Source organism: Magallana gigas, chromosome 5 (assembly GCF_963853765.1).
Source record: "Magallana gigas chromosome 5, xbMagGiga1.1, whole genome shotgun sequence".
NCBI classification, from domain to species: domain Eukaryota; kingdom Metazoa; phylum Mollusca; class Bivalvia; order Ostreida; family Ostreidae; genus Magallana; species Magallana gigas.
The window spans coordinates 47,841,325-47,861,814 of NC_088857.1; the positions used below are offsets into that span (position 1 = coordinate 47,841,325).

General features: G+C 34.4%; 1 protein-coding gene across 5 annotated transcripts; it reads left to right on the forward strand.

The window, feature by feature from the left end:
* Positions 1–6,830: 6,830 nt before the first annotated feature.
* On the forward strand, positions 6,831–18,945 carry LOC105337607 (dentin matrix acidic phosphoprotein 1). Of its 5 annotated transcripts, XM_011442403.4 has the most exons (11): positions 6,833–6,988; positions 7,840–8,025; positions 10,003–10,102; positions 11,009–12,718; positions 14,145–14,250; positions 14,559–14,637; positions 14,868–14,909; positions 15,329–15,385; positions 17,191–17,336; positions 17,515–17,646; positions 18,096–18,945. In XM_011442403.4, the coding sequence occupies exons 1-11, from the start codon at positions 6,974–6,976 to the stop codon at positions 18,334–18,336; spliced, it is 2,814 nt and encodes a 937-aa protein (XP_011440705.3). In that variant the 5' UTR covers positions 6,833–6,973; the 3' UTR covers positions 18,337–18,945. The 5 variants fall into 5 exon arrangements, with proteins under 5 accessions (XP_011440710.3, XP_011440705.3, XP_011440708.3 ...); XM_011442408.4 differs by lacking the exon at positions 7,840–8,025 and having other exon boundaries at positions 6,831–6,988; XM_011442406.4 differs by lacking the exon at positions 15,329–15,385.
* Positions 18,946–20,490: the final 1,545 nt, after the last annotated feature.

A 20,490-nucleotide genomic window follows, 5' to 3' on the forward strand; every position in this document is an offset into this window, starting at 1 on the left:
TACTCTGTAATCAAATGCTGAAATGAAATAATTAACAATAAAACTTTTAAATGAGTGAAAACAATACTTAAGACATACTTAAGTCACCTCTACCGGCCGCCTAAGTTTTAGGTAAATTGTCCTAGCTAAGCACTCTTCTAGGTATGGACTTAAGTCTAGGAATGTACATAAGTCCTGCTTAAGCACTGTCTTAGACTTAAGTACCCTTTATGTTATGAGCCCCTGGTCAATATTTTTGTAAAATTGAGAGTTGCTGTACTTGAAGGGTTATGAGTGTTGCTAAAATTCATAAAATGATTTGTAATGATTATCTTTAGTGAGAGGGGTGTCTCTTGTTTAAAATTCTATGCAATTTGTAGGCCCCCAATGATAAGTACATGAGAATCAGAAGTAAAATGTAAAAACTTGCGGCTAAGACTGGTGTGTTGACTCTACACAGTGGAGTTGAAAGTTACAGACGGGAGGGTAAATAACACGAAAAGTAGTTGGGTGGGACATTGTAAACTATACACCGGTAAGTTTCTGACATGTGATGGTGCAACATGCACACTGTACGGAAGGTCAACCCTTTGTTGGCTACAGTGAATTGTTGTAAATAAAACTGATACCTGCAACCTTAAGTCATGAGAAGCTCACAATTTCATTGGACAACAGGAATATTAACCAATCGCAAAATTTTGGAAATCCTCGATCTCTGTTTGTCCCATGTAGAAAAAAAATTGAATATGATATACACCTGCAGGCATGTTCACGAAGATATCTTAGGACTATGGTGTGTCCTAAGTACATCTTAGGATACGTCTTAGTCTTAAGTCTGTTTCTCGAAGCTCTCCTAAATTTAGGAACCGCCATAACTTTGTCCTAACTTTAAGACATCACCTACCTTGTCCTAAGACCATCCTAAAGCTATAAAATCACGTTTTTAGGGATATTGGGATGTTGTGAAGCCTTTTCTTAAGACTGGTAGAATAGGGCAATATTTTCCACAGTTCCAGCATTTTCGACAAACATCAAATTCCTAATCCGGGAGGGGGGGGGGTGGGGCATAGTTAATTATTCTATCATGTATGTTCATTTTAACAAAATGATGTGGAGGGGGACCCCAAACTCTCACCAATTCCTCGTTGCTATATGCCTGCCTTTGAGCTGACAAATTAAGAATTTTTTTTCGCAAATACTATCTCTGTTGGACGAATGAAAGTTATTCACTTATTTTTTATGTACATTGTACACTAAATGAGTTACATTTATTGTTTTGATTATAATAATTTTTGATAACAATTATTTAAATGTCCTTTGCTATAAAAAGTAAATTTACATCGGGTTACATATACCATGCGTGATCATTCCTAATTTTTATCACTTTATTCTGAAAAAAATAATCTTTAAAAAATTTGTAACGTTGAATGAACTGTATTTATATATTTTCGAGATATATTACAACTTATTTCTTATTTAACATGTTCGTGTATTCTATATATTGCAGATTAAAGGGAACTGGTTGTGTTTGTACAAGTACAACTACATGTGTTTCCTCATGTAACGTTTCAAATTCTATGAAAATCGCGTGTTTATGTATTACATATACTTGAATGACAAGATTCTCAAATGTTAATTATGAAATGACAATACACACGTGTTGTTTACATAATTATCTGTCTGTAAGCCAATTATGTCCTGATAAATATTTTCTTTTTTTTAAAAGAACAGTTATTTGAATTTTTTGGGCTTGTAATATTTTTTATTTTAATTTTTTTTTTTTTTGGGGGGGGGGGGGTGTTCATTTAAAGAAAAACAAACTAAATTGTTATCGGTAACTGATATATATTTAGGTAAATGTAAAATTATTAAAATTCATACATTAAAATTACTGGTTTTAGGCCTTTTGTGTTAACTACCGAGAGGTACAATTTTCTCTGGCAAAATGTTTAATGATTCATCCCTACACAAGTCTCTCAAATTCGATCTGAATGAATAATTGTGAAAAATAAGAATGGTTGTAGAAGGTTAGGATATCCTAACTTAAGATGTTCCTAAGTAACCGTCGAGCTACATCTTAAGACGTGTCCTAAGTTGATCTTTGGATGTTCCTAACTTTTTTCCTAAGTCATATCTTAGGAACACACTTAGGTCATATCTTAGGAAAGTTTCGTGAACATGCCTGCTGGTAAGTCTATGCAGGTAAATATAACATTTGATTATTTCTAGATTGTTGGTTTTCACCCAATCAAAGAGCTAGGAGTGAACGAATCAGGTAATTATAAATTCAGTTGTCACGATATAGGCCAAAAACTACTGTAAACTTAAGTTCAATGATACTTTAGTCTGTGTAGGTCGACATGATAAAACTTGGAATTTAGGTAGTTGTGTCAAACAGCACTGTGACGTAGGTCTGTCTATTTCATTGCTGGTCACTCAGCCATGGTTTTTTGTAATCATAGAGATTTGTCTGGCTTTTGAGCTAAGACTACGCACTCGGTGCATATTTCGTTAAAATCGCGTCATTTTAAACTTGTTTTGGCGCAAAAATAGATAGCTACGTCCTACTGAAAGTCCAAGGTCTTGTTAAAATGTGGTTCTGTTTGTATTTCTACCTTCAGTACCTTGATTTGATTGGTTCAAGACTGTTAGTATGAACTAAAGACAATATACCGTGAGGTTTTTTTTAAATCTAAATAAAAGTTCGTGTTAATTTATTAAAACAGTTCTGTATAATATGTAGATATGCACGCTGATGCTCAATGTCATATCTGACATATTTATTACTTCAATAGAATTTGCAATTTCATTTCTGACAACATAAAAAAAAATGACAGAAAGAACACGGAATTCACTAGCTTTTACAACGATCTAATGCAAAATATCATAATTACGCAGTCTCGGAGTAGTGTTTGTGTAGACATAGTATGCCATAAACGCTGAAACACTCAAAAAGTATATTTAAAGGGTTTGTGTGTTTTATTTTACCCTTTCAGGCCTGATCAGAGAGTTGTCGTAAGGATTATGCTAATATGATGCGAATAATATCTTTATATAAACAATTTCTGTTTTTGGAGAATGAGATTAGTGGATATGTATTTTAGTTTTGTCTATATCAATTATACCATGACTTCCGCTGTACAGAGAAAGAGGAAATATATGTATTAATTTGAAGGTAAAACTTTTTGAACATAATTAACAAAGCAGTTTATGCATCATGTAATAAAGTGTCAAGCTTGAAATTTTTTACTGTGAAAACAATAAAAGATTTTTATTTTGCATTCCCCAACATGAACTACATATACCGGTAGTATCTCGAAAGCAAGCAGCCTTTGGAATACGTATTTGCACATTTTTCTTAAATTATGAGTTAAATCATGATGATAAACATACCTTTAATTAAACATGCACCAATGACCGCGTTCCCACAGATTACGTCATCGTGATTAGACTTGTGTAATAGTGAGAAATACATTAAATCTAACCAAAAACATAAATTTATTTCACTTTGTGGAGAGTTCAGAACAAAGAATTCGGTTTTGGTCTCACGCAAACTACATTATGGTATATCTCTGTTTCTTCCCCCATAATGTGACTCGTAAGACAAATGACCTTTTTGTTGACCCTGTCCTGGTTGAACTGGAAATAATATGATTCGAAGAGCAGAAAATTACACGAACATACTTAATACATATAAAAAAGGTTTACTAAAGAAATTAATTAAATCCAACATTACCGGAGATAACGAGAAAATTGCTAAGACTATTTTGTGTTTGTTCTCATTTCTTTTAACATGTTTTAATAACTTTATAGTAGTGTGTTTAGGGATGATTTTCACAATTATTAATAAAACCAAAAGTACGCTTTCTTATTTCTAAACAGTTTATCTTAATTGTGCATACATGTAAACTTCCAGATTGACATCATTTGTGGGTATGCATTTTTTGTACATACATAAAGCACCACTATTCACCATGATTGTGTACATGTTTGTGAAAAAAAAACCCCAAAATGAAGGCGAAATGATCGTGTAGAGACATGTCCATTTATTATGAAATTTATGAAATAGCTGCCAAATATCTCAATTTAATTTTTCAGTAAGACAAAATTATCTGTACCAATCAATGTAAACTCATGCGCTCAATCTACTGTACATACTATATTTGTTTATTCTAAGATTTCAAAGTGACATATAGGTCCAATGGACCGGGTGTCATTCGATGATGTATAATATTGTATTGCAAGTATACTTTTGACATACACATGTCAGTATAATAAAATATTTACTTACTTACTTACTCAGTATGCATCCAAAACAGTGATCTTTCAAAACTAATATATTTTTTGTTTACTAAACTTGACAATGATTTTGACCACTCATGTCATTGCAACAGGTATTTTGCTTCATAAAATCTAGAACTGTATAGTTGTTAGTTTTTCTACAATGTAATATTTATTTTGTGCAACGATCAGAGTTTTAAAAAAGAAAAAAAAACAGACTTTATTCTAATTACCATAATCTATCAAAGTTTACAAATGGTTCATTTAAAGCCTACTCACTGACCCTGTTTGACTCTTTAAATTAAATATTGTTCAATGAGATATACTATAAGTACACTTGGTCATCCATTGTTGACATTCAGACAGAAGAAGAGGTTCAGAGTTAACGACAATTGTTCCGCCAGATTTGTAAACACGGACGTTGTCATTTCAGAGCCAGGCACAGGGTTAAAGAAAGACAACGCAATGCATCGTAATGTCGCCACGCTAACATTGAACGAATGAATGACTGAATCAGAGGACAGCACATTCATACTCTGTCGGTTTGTTAGGGATTGGTAGACTAGAGATAGCGGTATAATTACATGTACGTGGTTTGTCGAGAACACGTATACTCCTTTGACTGAATTTTATGTATTTAGCCTTTCAAATATGTACCTACAACAGGAGCTTAGAAGGCTTTCGATAATTTCTAAAGGAATATGGGTTTTTTTGTTTCCTTTTGTTTGCAAGATTTAAAACTTTTTTTTCAGTTTTAATGTGGTAGTTATTCAGATGCGTTCGAAGATCTACCCATAACCATGTCAGTTAATTATTATTTAAAGCAATCCGTAATTTCAATTTTTGCTATATGCATGTACACACCACATATCCACATATTTCTGTATCTGTATATATATTTTCCTATTTGAGGCTAGACTTACAACACACAGAGAGAGAGAGAGAGAGAGAGAGAGAGAGAGAGAGAGAGAGAGAGAGAGAGAGAGAGAGAGAGTCATCCAAATATATGTATAAGGAAGACATTTCATGTAGTTCACTTTAGTAAAAGCAATAATTATCCAAATTCAAGGTTAAAAGTTCATGTGAAATGCAACAAAATATTTAAAATAAAAAACAATTTGTATGAAAAAGAGTTTAACTTTTGTTGTAGTTCACTTTAGAATAAAGTAGAAAAATTGTTTTTGGTTAGAATATCAACAAAAATTCAAGAATACAAGCAAACACGTCATCTTGTCATGGTCTGAAACTTACACATATCAGATCATTCTTACAATTAATCAATAAATTGTAAGCGAAACTACCTATAATGCTTTCCTGAATACAAACACCCTTCGTCTGAAACTTATTTTTGCTTACACCATGCTGAATAAGGACCACTGCAACTAAATGATGCTTTTGTTCTCGTGTATACCGACTGGGCCCCTCACACTTTCATGAAGACACCAACCACGTTGATTTGTGCACATCTTTTAACAACTGTATGCTTTCATAAAATTATAGAAACAGGCAGACTGAAATCTACACGCCCCGTTTATCGATTGGTCAAAACCTACAGCAACCTATGAATAATCACGGACTGCACGAAATACATTGTAATCATGATGATGTCAGACTCAAATTCCCACCGGAGACCGGCTGTTTTCTTTTAGCTAACGTACAGATGTACATTAACAGTAATTTAGTGATTTTTACTTACTTTTCACAATCAATTCATTAATATGTTAAAAGAAAGATGTAAAAGTAAAATTATTAATAAACTGCTATAAATGAGAGAGAGAGAGAGAGGGGAGAGAGAGATTGTGTGTTCGTAGCTCATTCTTTATTTAAAATTGTTCGTAATAACATAATAATGTAAGTCATTCTGCATTCTGAGAATATCCATGAATGATCATTGCAACAAAGTGCAATATGAAAAGGAGCTCAACAATAATTGTTCAGCATTAGGTCCTTTAAGAACTCAATTAAATATTTAGTACGCGAACTCTCATTCATAGACAAAAAGGGTAACATTTATCGTTATACCTGCAATCGATAGTGGTCTAATATTCATATTATAGCATGGCTTTGAATTATTGAATTTAAATCCTTCAGAGGATAGAATTGATTTTAACTTTTAAAACCTTTTTTAGTATTGCAAATGAATTATTTTCACGTACCAAAAAAGTGCGTCTTGAAATTATCGATTTTGAAATGACACTTGGAAGAAAAAAAATTGAGACGTTTCCTTTTATCAATTCAGCAACATAAAAATCTATAAAACAGTGTACATCAAAAACAAACCCATTGATTTTCATGCAACAAACTTTACCTAGGGACAAAGTTTTAAATAAAACTGGCGTGATTGTCCACACTATCAGGTATAATAGAAAAACACCTGAGTGTCTGTGATAGCGTTTACTTCATAGTTCGTTAGCCATTAAATCTGTAATTAAAACCTTCTGGACAGAACAATCTTTGTTAATTTAAATATCCTGTAACATTTAAGTATAGTTCGATAGCCACACACTGGGTTAAAATAAAAATCAAACATAGGTGGCTTTTAAACAGAAATCTAAACCAATCAACTGAACTGTTTCTTGAGTGTTCCGTTCCCGGTTGTCACCAAGGCGACGTGACGCTACCTGCTCGATCATGGTATTTGTGACACGTTAAGAAACAAAATAATAAAAGAAGTTTGGAAAGAATATAAGTGAAAATACTCTAAACTGCCATAATGTCGGATACAGAGGTAAGCAAGACTTTTAATTATGAGTGTTCGGAGTAAGATGGGACCTCGACGAGGGGTTTATACATGCACGGTAGGCTTATCTCTGTTATTTAACACAAGGGGTAGATCTCTACACGAACATTGAATGGATTTATACGGAAAGCCATGAAGACCAGATTAAAGTACGGGAAAGTCTGCCATTTGTTCGTGTTTTATCAAATTATCTTTTTTTTAAAATTCTTTTAATCCAAAGAAAACATTAAATTTTTATCCAAAGACAACATGAAATAATTGCAAACCGAGAATCGTCATAATATTTTTTTTCTATTTTTAGGTGAATCTAGTGCGTTTTAAATCTTTTTTCACTTTTTCTCTATAAATTTAGTTTCGTGGTCGTACAAAGCACATAAAATGCTTCATAATTTCATGGATTTGAAGTTTTATGGGGCTGAGAATAAAGACATTTAAATCGCAAGGTTGTCATTAGCCCGTATAAAAAAGATTTGCAAGATATTTAAAATGAGTGTTGCTTGTATTGAACACATATAAATACGTCTATTGTATGGGTAAAATAAGTGCGCATTAATATATATATATATATGTATATATTGATTACAATTGATTTGATTTATTTGTTACAAAATCTTTTCCAAATTCCAGATCATGTGTAATCTTTTTAACATAACGTACGTTAGAACTAGCTTAAACTGTCGAGAATGTCTCACTTAAGCATTTTATACATGCATTATGACTTAAATCCAACGATACACAATCATTATGAGCAACATTTTGAAAGAATTGACAAGTCCTAAAACAACGATTATTAAAGAAAAACGGAAAATGAATTACATGTGTATTACTTTGATTTAAAGAAAGACATTGAAGACAACAACCGCCACGAGAATTCCTCCGATTCTAAAAACGAATCGGAATCTAAAACAGAAGAAAGTCCTTCGAAGAAAGAGGAATCCACTCCTCAAAAGCCTTTATCAGCTGCGGCGCCTAAGGAGGAGCAACCTGCTCCTCAAAAGGCTCCTGTAGCAAACACCGAGAAGACGGTACAGTTTTACAAGTTACACGTCACGTGGTCCAAGTGTTTGTGCCGTGCCTCACCCCGAACTCACAAAGCCGCACTGTGTGGGCCAAAGAAGGAAAATGAATATGGTCATTTTTCAATTTTCACGGCGCGTTCACGTTGGTTCACTCTGCATTAAATAATTGGACAAGGGAATTATCGACTGATTAGCACTAATATTTTCACTCACCAACGGGGCACGACGTCGATAGGAAAGCATTGCAGGAATAACATAAAGGCTTACAGCAATTTGTCGACCATTTAATGATGTAAATAATTGAGTAACTAATGTAAAATATTGTTTGTCTTCTATGTATGGAAAGAAAAAAAATTGATCCCTTCTGTACACAGCGCACGAACCCTGCAATGATTACACAAGCTAGGGAAGAGAAATAAACTGTTTTTAGATTTGATTTCACAACTCAGATAAAGCAACCATTGGATAAGTGAAGAACATTACACTATCTTTAATATATGTATGCTTTATAAGCTCAGAGTGAGGCAGACTAGCTTATGTCTGTTCGAAAGAACAACGAAGAATTTGTACTCTAGGGGTTATTAAAGGGACTTGGACACGATTTGAGATCAAACATTTTATTTTTATATTTTATGTATAAACTGGTTGACTGGTGCATTTTAAATGATTGACCAAAATATTGAATGTTCAAGTCAAATTACTAGCGAGATACAGAGGTAAGAATTGATTGTTATGTAAACAAAGCTCGAGTCTTATAGTTGTTTACAAAAAATGTCATGTAGAGAATTACCATTCTTGGACAAAATGACGTGTAAAAAACAATTTAAACTAATTCAGTATCTTCATAAATACTATTATCAACAAAAGAAAGATACATTTGATTGAAACTTACACCAATACAACACATATGTAAAAATGGCAATATTTGAGCTTTGTTTACAAAACAAAGAATTATGAACTCTGTATCTTGCTTATAACTTGATATTTGACTTTCAAATTTTGACATAGGATTATAAACTTCTATATTTATCAGTATAAACATTGAAAATAGAAAAATAAAACTTGAAAATTTGAAGTCAAATCGTGTCCAAGTCCCTTTAAACAATGGCTCATTTTCTCACCACAAAACACTGTGCATTAAGAACACATAGCCTATTGAACTGCCCATCGACATTTAAAATTTCACTGACTGAAATTGGCGTTCGATTTCTGTTCTTTTATTCTCAATCATAAGCAACAAAGCTCCAAGTCTCGAGCTACGTATATGTTTAGACTTATTGATGTTTTAAGATTATACATAAACTCATGTAATTCTGTTTGTTTTTCAGTCGATGTTAGGTTTCATTCTAAAGCGCCTACTTTGGGGCGGTCGTATGGAGTTTATCCTATTTATTATGAAAAGTTATTATAGTATGGTACCAATTGACTTGTACATGAAATAAATTCTAGTCAACTTAATACAAGTATGCACTAGTTTCTAATTATTTCATTTTAACTCATAAAATAACTTACAAAAAAGTAAGATAATAACAAAATTGAATGAAACCAAGTATGCTTCACATATATACCTAACATATTTGACATAGCGTGGATACAGAATTCTAGATACAGTAGCAGATAGATCGATTACCTTTATCAGTTTTATCCGGCTGGCTGTTTGTCGGTGTTATCTCGCTGTAACCTATTCTAAGCTAAGGTTACATGCCAATGCAGATTTCCTATTGTGGTTTTTAAAATATAAAAACAAGAACCAAACATATTAGTTACAATACGTTAAAGGTGAAGATTTGAAACCGTAGTTATTAATCACACAATAAATTTCAAGATGTATATCAAACCCGACTTGAAAACTTGATTTAAATGAATAATTAGCAATTTTTGCAACGTCTAATTCATCGATATTACATGTATTGACTTAAAGTTGTAGATAAACTTACTTTTAAACGCAACAAATAATTTAGAGGTACTATATTTTTTATGCAGAAAGAAAAAGATGACAAAAAGGAGCAGCAGAAGTCAAAGGAGGAAGCAGACGATGAGCAGAGACATACAGCAGACGACAAGGAAAAGGATGACGACACGGGTAAATATGTCACGTGATAAAGTGGACCAAACCTACCACTGCATAATTAATCAAACATAATTCCGAGTTCATACCTAACATTATCTTACAATGGGGCATCGTCGGTAATCAATAACAGACAGAAGGATTTATCATAATAAGTAACAACAGTAAAATAATGCAAAAAAACACTAGGTATACTAAAGCTTGTGAAATCTCGGTGGGGAAATGTATGAGAATATCAACAGCTTTGTACTAACATTTTAAACGAGATAATCGGTCTCCATGTCTCAGATTAATTTATTATACTACTACGATTCTTGTAATCAACCGTATCTAGAATGGCACAAATAATGATGATGCATGAACAACGGTCAATATTGGGGTTGATTTAGCACCAATAATCAACACTATAGTATTGTAATTACTATCATTGCATGGGGCTTTTTCTAATTTGATGCACTACCAAATGTATAAAGACCTGGTTACTCTGCAGCAGTGGTCAAAACGAGGCTCGGTTCACGGATCGTTATGTAGATATGGAAAAGTATTCGCTTTTGGGATTGAAATTTCTTTTGAATTGTCTAGGAGAAATGCATCACGCATGCGTACTGGTCACTTCGATTTATAGCAATACTTTTCAGATATATGTATGACGTGTTGCAAGGTAATATGCCTTTATTTAGCTTTTAATATGTTATATAGTAATACTGACGGTATAAAATATGTACTATGTTATAACTAACGACTTAATTTTGTACATTGCGATCTTCACGTTTGTATAGCAAATATGCATCTTTTTGAAAATAGATCATGACAAAGTAAGTAGTATTTAATGTTTACTAACAGCTATAGATTTATCATTGTTATTGTTATGTGCACTTTTATTCGTATGCTTATTTTGGGACCAATTTGATTTGAAAACAGGTGCGCGTAAGGTAACTTTCGATTCTCATGGTGATAACTCCAATGAAAGCAAAACTCAAGTTGATCCAAGCGCAGAGAATAATGATATGCTTAAAAATAAAAATGGAACAGAGAACAAACAACAAGATAAAGAAGCAGAGAAAGGCAATAACATGGACTTAGTGGATTTAGAACGTATAGAAAGTGAGAACCAGACTGTTAACACAGAAACTCGTGATTCAAACTCAAATACTGAACCCGAACAAAATTCCAAACGCAAAGGCTCCCCAGAGCCCGAGCAATCCAAACACGTTACAGAATCTACGTCTAAGGACAATGACAATAAAGAAAATAATGGTGATAAAAATAAAAGTGAAGAGAAAGGAGGCGACGGATATGTGCCATTGGACCAATTATGGTCCAGTCCCAAGAGGGAATTCAAAGGATCGGAACGCCAGTACAGTACTGTATCATCCTCGTCTTATCTTGAACGGAAAAGATCTGAAGAAAAAGCAAAGACAGAGTCTCAAACAGAATCTGATGGGTCTGAAAAAAGAGTGGAGCGACAGTACAGTTCTGTATCAACCTCGTCTTACCTCGAACGGAAAAAATCAGAAGAAAAAGCAAGGGCAGAGTCTCAAACAGAATCAGATGAACCTGGAAAAAGAGTGGAGCGCCAGTACAGTACTGTGTCAACTTCTTCTTACCTTGAAAGGAAAAGGTTAGAAGAAAAAGCAAGGACAGAGTCTCAAACTGAATCAGGTGAACCTGAAAAAAGACCGGAACGCAAATACAGTTCTGTATCAACCTCCTCTTATCTTGAAAGGAAAAGATCAGAAGAAAGAGCAAAAGCAGCTTCTCAAACTGAATCAGAGAAACCCGAGGAACAGAGGGATGATAGTGTGAAAGAAACTAGTCTTAATTCAAGTGACAATAAAACGTTAATTCAACCTATTGGTGATACAAAAGACAGCAAAGAAGATGATGGTAAAAACGAAGAAAGAAAGCCAAATGTTGTTGAACCGTCAAAAGCTAATGATGAAGATGATGCCAAAGATGTTTCTGATTATAATAAAGAAGCACGAAATTCAAAAGAGTCGTCTAACGCTCAACGAAGAGTGTCTGACAGTGAAAATACATCAGAATCTTGCGGTTCTCCAAAACAAAAAGATCAATCGAAAACCGATTATTCCCAAAACGAAACGGAGGAAGCTACGAATGAGAAAAAAATCGCAGATAGAGATAGGAAAAACGAGGTTGATGAAGATGACTGGCGATATGAAGATAAAATTTCTGACAATGATGATAATAGAGAAAACGAGGAGGTGACGATCCCCATTGCTCATCAAGAAGATGAATACAACGAGAAGAAATTCGATTCCGAATCGGAAGACGACATATCAGTGCATGACACTACACAATACAAGGAAGAGCCTCAAAGGGAACCCGAGCAAGAACCTGTAAAACAAACCAAAGAACCACAGACGAAGAAGAAGAAAGACCAGCCAAAGAAAGGTTCCTATCCCTCCCCCTCCCCACGGCCTTCTTCCCAACCCAACAGGAACACTCAGAGACCGGTAGCTCGGAGTGCCCAGCCAACCAGTCGACCCGGCGAATCCCGCAGAGCTCTCTCCCCCGCTCAGATGAAGTCTCCTAGAAATCAAAGCACTCCTAGATCACGACAGAGACCAAAGACCACGCCAGGGGGACCACGAGTTCACTCGAGAATAGGTGACAAAAGCAATCCTAGCCATTCACGCATGCAATTTAGACAGCCAGACTTTTTCTTATATATGCTATCAGATCTTTATTTGGAAATGTGTAGAGCGTAGCTAGCTCGGTCGGAGAAAATCTTACAAGTTTAGCCAGAAGTAAAAAAAATCTTAGGGTGTAGAAATAATCTCAGTGACCCCACAAGACAGTACGACAGGTGTGTGATGCATTTCTGGTAGACCTCCGTATTTCCACTCAAACATCACTTTACTAATGCTCACGTCTCGTACACGTATTTTATCACTTACTTGATTGTAGTCAAAGGTTTACTTACAATATTTGATGCTCAAATATGTCCATGCGTTGTCAGTGACGTCACGTTTGGTGGTAATGTAAGTAAAATTATAGTGAAGGCTAATATGCTTCTTTTGCCTCATAGCTTTAGGTATCTCGTGTATTGTCCACTTGTATTTATTCTTTATTATTCTATTGTTCTAATTATATTACTAGTATTTAACACCGGCTTTGTATTGTTTCAGTTCTGTATAGTTTGTATTCAAGAGTCTTACCTTTCATTACAACAATTTTTACCAATTATTTTGCATGAACAACTAAATCTTTAGATAACAAAAATTTTAATTTCCAGGTTGCATGTAGTGTTGTAGGTTTCTGATTTGAAATTAATTTTAAATTGTCCCTTCCCAAATGTTAGGAAAAAAATCCGCGAAAAAGAAAGTAAAATTTCAGACTGGTAAGAAATCGGGTAAGTGTTGCCATGGTTTTTACGTAGAAGCTGCGCATGTTTTATGGTCATGAATATTTGTTTTGTTAATGCAAGGCATTTTTATGTTATTATGTATGTTGCTTTTTTGTGACCAGGCATTTAGTCTTTTACTTAACGTACCACTTTTATACAGTTTTATTTAATCCAATGCAGTTCAGTATTTTCACAAAACTATCAATCAAAATAAGTATCATAGAGTGTAAAACTAACACCACAAAACTTACAGTTATGTCACTTTATCTGAAGTCTGTATGTGTGAACTAACGTAACAGTTAATTGTCAATTAATATTAGCAACACTCACTAAAAAGTCAAACAGAAATGTTCACACATCTGGATACCCATAGAGAATCCCTCTCTCCGTATTCCTCTGTCAAAGCATGATCTTCAATAGTCAGAGTTGTCTAACTTGCATGTGGAATGCACCAAAGCCAATTTCACTTTGATCTGTTATTTACTTTTTGAATTTGAAAACATATTTGACATTTGTTTGATTCTATCACTTTAACGAAACTTTGACCCTCTTTCACACTTATTTTGTTTGCTGAAACATTTAACAACCATTGAGAACCACACACCATCCTAAAAGTAAAACTTATAAAACTATATGAGAAAATTATGGATTTTTCATTCTAAAGTTTGTTTATGATAATGACAATAGGTTCAGAAGATGGACAGAAAAGACAGAAGGAGTTCTTCAAAGCAGAGCTGACCAGGCTACAGAGAAGCCTGAAGGACGAATCATCCAAAATATCCAAACCCAAACAGTTAGTCCACGACATATTTTTATTAACTTGCATTATTTCAAATAATTGCGTAATCCAAAATGATAAATCAAAATAACAATACACTGTTTCTAATGTACATATACACGAACAGTTGTCGAACAGTCTTTGCAATTTTCTTTGTAAATTAAGAATGGTTATAAACAGAAACAAATTACTTACATGTATACCGCGTGTTAAAACTCTAGTAGTATCTGTTTTCTTACAAGTATAATAAATATTACTGTAGAATCCTTTTAAACAAGGACAAGTTCGATAATTACTAACTGGGACTATTTCTTCTCTTGCAGTAGAGAACACTACCCGTTTGTGTGGACTAGTCTCGAGCCTTACTACAATACATACGTGGCTCGCTTTTTGATCGATGCTGTAAGTATTCAAATGTCAACCGGGCGACTTCCGGTGTCGCTCGTTGGTCAACTTGCTCTCGGATATATTGTTTCACTTTGCTTTTAAACGACAGCTGTCCGTGCGAAATATGTTACAATTAGGACACAAACTTGCTTTTTGAATTAGGCATTAGGTTTTTACAGTAAAAAAATTAAAGATTTGTGATGGCCTTGAATTGTTTGTTGCATTTATGATCTTGTACATTTTAGCAAGAAGAAGCCATTTACCACCCTATTACACGGAAAACCCCCGTAAGAAGCTTGATTTGATATCTGTATCTGCGTCCCCTTAGGACGATGTTGTAGGATGCTTTTGTATAATTTCTTACTCTGTGTACCCAGCAACTTGTCGCTCAGTTTGTGATTCTACCTTTCTGACAGCGACAAGTTTTTCGGGGGTGGGGTGGGAATGGGGAGTTGGGGGTAGTTGTTTGAGTAAAACATGTAGTTTACCTATCTTGACCGACTTCGGTGGCATAACAAAATACAATCAACAATCTTAAACCCTGTGTCCACTCGCTTCTGTTGGTTTTCAGCTATTTACTACTCCTGTTATTTACTTTGATGTGCCCCTCGCACTTGATGTTTAATTTACAGCCCCAGTAGATTACATGTAGTAGGTTAAAGTGTGTGGCAATGTAGACTATAGCTTGACCTATTTATTCTTCCAGTCGGAGACTGAGCGACCTGTCAGCCGCGCCCGACCCATCAGTCGGGGCAAGCTCTATGTAAGATATTCCTCACTCGCCATTCTGGGAATCACATCATTTGGGCCATAGTACAATGCATTCCACAGCACAATTTTTTTTCCGTTGTCATGAGCACTGTTTGTCTTAACGCTACTCCAAATTTCAGTTTTATTTATTGCCTGGAGTCTAAAAAAGATGACACTGTTTTGTTTTGTTTTGTTTTGGTTTTTTTTTTTTTGGGGGGGGGGGGGTCGAATCAGCACTGTCCGTGGAATTTCTCAACTCAGGTTTTCGTCACCTGTATCTTAAAATCAGTCCTTAAAAGATCCATTAAACTTCGTCCTTGTAATATACCTTGCTGTGGTTTTCATATTTATAAGATTTTGGTTTGACAAAGAGTTGAGAATCCACGTACCTGATGCAGTTTAACATGTCAGTCTCTCACCAATATATCGCGTGCAATATACCACCAATATATCGCGTGCATTATACCACCAATATATCGCGTGTATTATACCACCAAAATATCGCGTTTATTATACCCAACCAAATTGTCCTCAGTTATGTCCCTTGCTATTTCTCTAAGTAAAGCCAATCCCCTAGTTTCGCATTTGACCTTTGATAACAATCCATCCATACATTACTTATCTCCTTGAAGATTATCAAATAATACACGGCAATCTCTCTTATCAAATGCATGTGCCTAAAACATATCTGAGTACTTGTCTTTCAGGAAGTGTCCCTTTCTAACATTCGTTTTTTTCAAGTCCGCCGAAGCAATGCATGGTTTATCTTATTATAGAAATAATGTTTTTGAAAAAAAACCAATTCATTTTATTATTAGAAATTGTGCAAATGGTGACTATTTTTGCTATTAATGTGGTGATTCTGGAAAATGTGCTTCATTAATAAAGAACATTAATATCCAACTATGTTTTAAACCTGGAAATAGAACAAAGAAGTATTTTGAAAACACAATTTCATTACCCTAGCTGTAAAAGAAAACCATACTATTAATTTGGGAACTGGAAAGTGAGTCGGCGTTGTGTTTCTGTTCCACTGTCATTTCTATTGTGGAGGTTAGATGATTTCTCTTGTACATCTAATTTTCGAAAAGCAATTGTACCATTCACGTTCCTTGTCTTACATTTTAATTATGTGATCTGAAGTAAGCTGTTTAAATACAATCACATGTAATCTTTCATCCATGAAATATATATTAATGCATATCTTGGAACTGATAGACACATACTGATGCTGATTTACTTCCCAATAACATGCACGTATAGCCATATGATTTTGCACTAATTACGCCTCACCCAAAGTTACACTCATTTATTGTTAATTTGTTTCAGTGACATTAAGTACATTTCAGGAATTTCTGTGCAGATTTTAAAGATTTTTTATTTATGCATTTGTGAGCCAGAACCTAGAGTACTTGTGGTAGTTTTAATACATGTATAATTTTCTTAAATCTAGTTGTTGTAAAACCAGATAGACATAATCATAGTATTGAGTGCTCATTTCAATAACTAGTTAATTCATCAAAACTGCAATCATTCGTTTTGTTTACAGTTCTACAGTGACATTAATATAAATGCCTGCAAGTTATATCGTAAACAGGAAATGTATTTAAGTAAGGTAGCGTATTGAACTAATTGAAAATTAGGCATACATCATATACATGGATATTTTGAGAATGATGCTGTAAATGGCTGTAAAATATGGTAAACATACCCTTAATGCCTGTAAAATATATAAAACAGACATGTACTGACAGGTGTAAATGTAACTTTGCTGTAAATGCTGTAAACTACAGGATTTGACTTGGTGTCTGTTTACAGGCGGAGGACCCCCAGCCCGGATACGTCAGCAGGAACACCGCAATCGGACTCTGCGATCCATGGACTGACCTCCGGATGGACCGGGAACTCTTGCCGCGGTTGGAAACTCCCTCGAAGAAGTCCCGGGCGAAGGGCCAACAGAATGCGTCAGTATATTAATAGTTTATGTACAGTGTATTTAGAAATTTTTAAAATTTAAAATGATCTGAATGAATACTTGTGTATTCATAAAGTCAAGCTATGGCTCAGGTACATTTTATTTTTACATTCAACTAGTTATGAAGTTAGTATATTTCCAAAAGCTAATTTCATTTTATTTTAAAGCAAAAAGGGTAAAAAGGAGAAACCACCAAAACAGGGAAGCACCCGACTGCCAAAGTTCCCAGTGGTGGAATTCTCCTCCGGCAAAGAAAACGCCACCAAATGTTTCCCGTACAGCGAAGTGCCCAAATTTAGGTAAATATTACGTACAGCAAAATGTCCAGATTTTAGTACTGTAGTTACAAAAAGGCCTAAAAGTACACGCTAGTTTGACTCAACTAATGTAAACCGCATGTACAGCGGGGTGCCTAAATTCACGTAAACTATAATTGAGGCTCTAAGAATACGTATTCATAAAAATAGGATTGATTAACATACTAGTATTATATATATTAGATACGAGATGCATTCTTATTTCAAAAGCTTAAGAGGTCATCTGATAGACATTTTATGTCGTACCGGGTTGTAAAGAAAGTTTCTAAACTGGTGTATTTTTTATGCATAATCATAATGGTTCTCGTTCTCATTAATCGTAGATAACTTTTATTTTTCCTGACAATCGTTACTGTGTATACGGCTGCATTTATATATTCATAAAATTAACGCTAAAATAATTTGAAATTGAATTGTCTTTTTTAAAACAGGCAGGAGGTCATGGGTCGCTACAAGCATGATGCTCCCAAAAAGGTGAATGCCGACTACAGTCGAACCAAGGACGACTTTTACCGCATGGATTTGGACAGACTTGACGAGGTCCATCCTATTAACCGCCGGCACATGCGCAAAGCCTACTTTGCTTACCTTCAGAATACGCCCGGGTCGAAGAAGGCGATCAAAGAATGTGTGAAAGACCTGAACGGCGAGCAAGAGCAGAAAGTTCACTGAAGGGAGGTCGTGTTCAAAGAGAGACAGTGCTTGCTTCAATCTATAGTTTATGTCTGTGATATTCAGGAACTTTTATCTTTATTTTACTTCTTATATTTTATTGTTATAAAAAAAACTTGTATGGTGGTTAGGTCATTTGAAAATGTCTTAACGTATGACAGGAAAGTAGATATTTATATGAGGGACTCTCTGTGATTTGTAAATTTTAATCCCTGAAATATTTAAGAGATTACTAGAACATGATTTATAATAGAAAGGGCGAAACTGTGATATAAGTCAATCATTACTCCCTACAGAGTTCAAAATAGGCCAACTCTACATCATTTTTCGCTATTTTAATTTTTTGTCGTTTTTTTTTACACGGTAAAAAACAGTGCTGCATAAGAAACAGTCTTTGTCACCAATGGCATTGCAAGAACGATAACTCTGAATGCATTGGCATTGCACCTCTTCTGTATTGACAAGTTTGATAAACATGTTTACTGAGCATAAAGTCGACAGATTCCTTTTCATCATGCATGTGTTTTCTGTCTAAGGTGTAAACGCTTGCATGTATTGATTCATGTTTACACGAACGTATGTACCACATTAAAATATATTTTTAAGAAGGTTTTTTTTTTTATAAATACAATAATAGAATTCGATGTACGATTGTAGGATGCCGACTGCTGACTACCGTTGACAGTAAAACTGCTTACTAGCTGTTACTCTCTGTTCACAGCTTACTGCCAACTGCTTGCTCTCATTTGTTTGATATGCACACATTCTGTGTGAGTGCAAATATTAACAAAACATTATAAAGAAGGGTTCTATACAATGCTGGATACCGTTTATTTTATTCGAAACATGAAAATAAAATTGCCCCTCCCCCCATTATAAAAATTATACACAGTCATGTCCTTATCGTAAGTTGCATCATAAGAAACAACTAAATAACTTTTATCAAATATGGATCTTATAGAACACGACCAGATACTACTATTTATTGAACCATGTTTAGGATAATTCAGTAATAGAAATGTGGCATACTTTCCAAAATGAGTCTGCTGAAGGTTAAAAACTATTCAGTGTTGTGTCTAGACATAGATTTAAACTACTGAAACATTCTTTCCCTGGTCATGTCTAGTAACAATTTAAATACAACCGCTTTTCAGAGTGATGAAAATGGCAGTGTTTTTAAATCATCCGACGGATGTTATTTACTTAATCACACACCGGTATCAATAGAATAGATTGTATTTTCTTGGCCTTTTGCTAATAAATATTGACATGTTAAACGCTTATCTAAATACTGCACACTAGTCAGTTTAAACTCTTTACTGGCTGCATGTCATTTACTGCTATTATATAAGTATTGCCTGTTTGGGAGGGTAACAGTTGAAATTGACACCCCGAGAAAACCATTGTCAACCGACGCTTCGCGTCGGTTGACAATGGTTTTCTCGGGGTGTCGCGTCGGTTGACAATGGTTTTCTCGGGGTGTCAATTTCAACTGTTACCCTCCCAAACAGGCACTTTTTATTTTGTTATACTGAATGTCTTAATTTTTAAGAAAATTTTACTGCTTTTATATAGGAATAACGTGAATTCTACAGCGAAGCGTACGCGCATAGTTTTCGCGCATGTAACAATTTTTAATGTTACCCGTTGCTAAGTGTGTTGCTAACGCTGAGGGTAATAGAACGGATTATGAACTCCGTCTTAACCAATCAGATTTCAGTATTTAACATGAAAGTATAACAAAACGGTTTATCAACTGCGTCTAAACCAATAAGATTTCAGTATTTAACATGAAAGTATAATAAAGTAAATTATGCTTCAGATGCTAAGGCAAACAGTTTATGTGGTGTATGTGGCTTGCCTATCACCATTATAAAAATAGGTAATTATCTTTTGAACCGCATTTATATAATTATCTGAATATTCATGAGTGAATGGAACATAGATGTCAGCTCGCTTTGTAAACATTGTCTGGTTGTTGAAGATACTGATATGAATATGGTCAATCTGATTAAAATTCATGCAGTTTTCCACGCAACATAGCAATTGGAATGATGATGAGCTAAAGAAATGTTAAAAATAAATCAAAATTGAATTTGGTCAAAGAATACATGTTTGTTAATAGGTTTTATACACAAAAACTATTTGAACAGT

Coding starts and splice junctions, on each gene's coding strand:
- LOC105337607 (XM_011442403.4), top strand. Junction 12,719..14,144: donor ACGAGTTCACTCGAGAATAG/GTGACAAAAGCA, acceptor TAATGACAATAG/GTTCAGAAGATGGACAGAAA. Junction 14,251..14,558: donor AAAATATCCAAACCCAAACA/GTTAGTCCACGA, acceptor CTTCTCTTGCAG/TAGAGAACACTACCCGTTTG.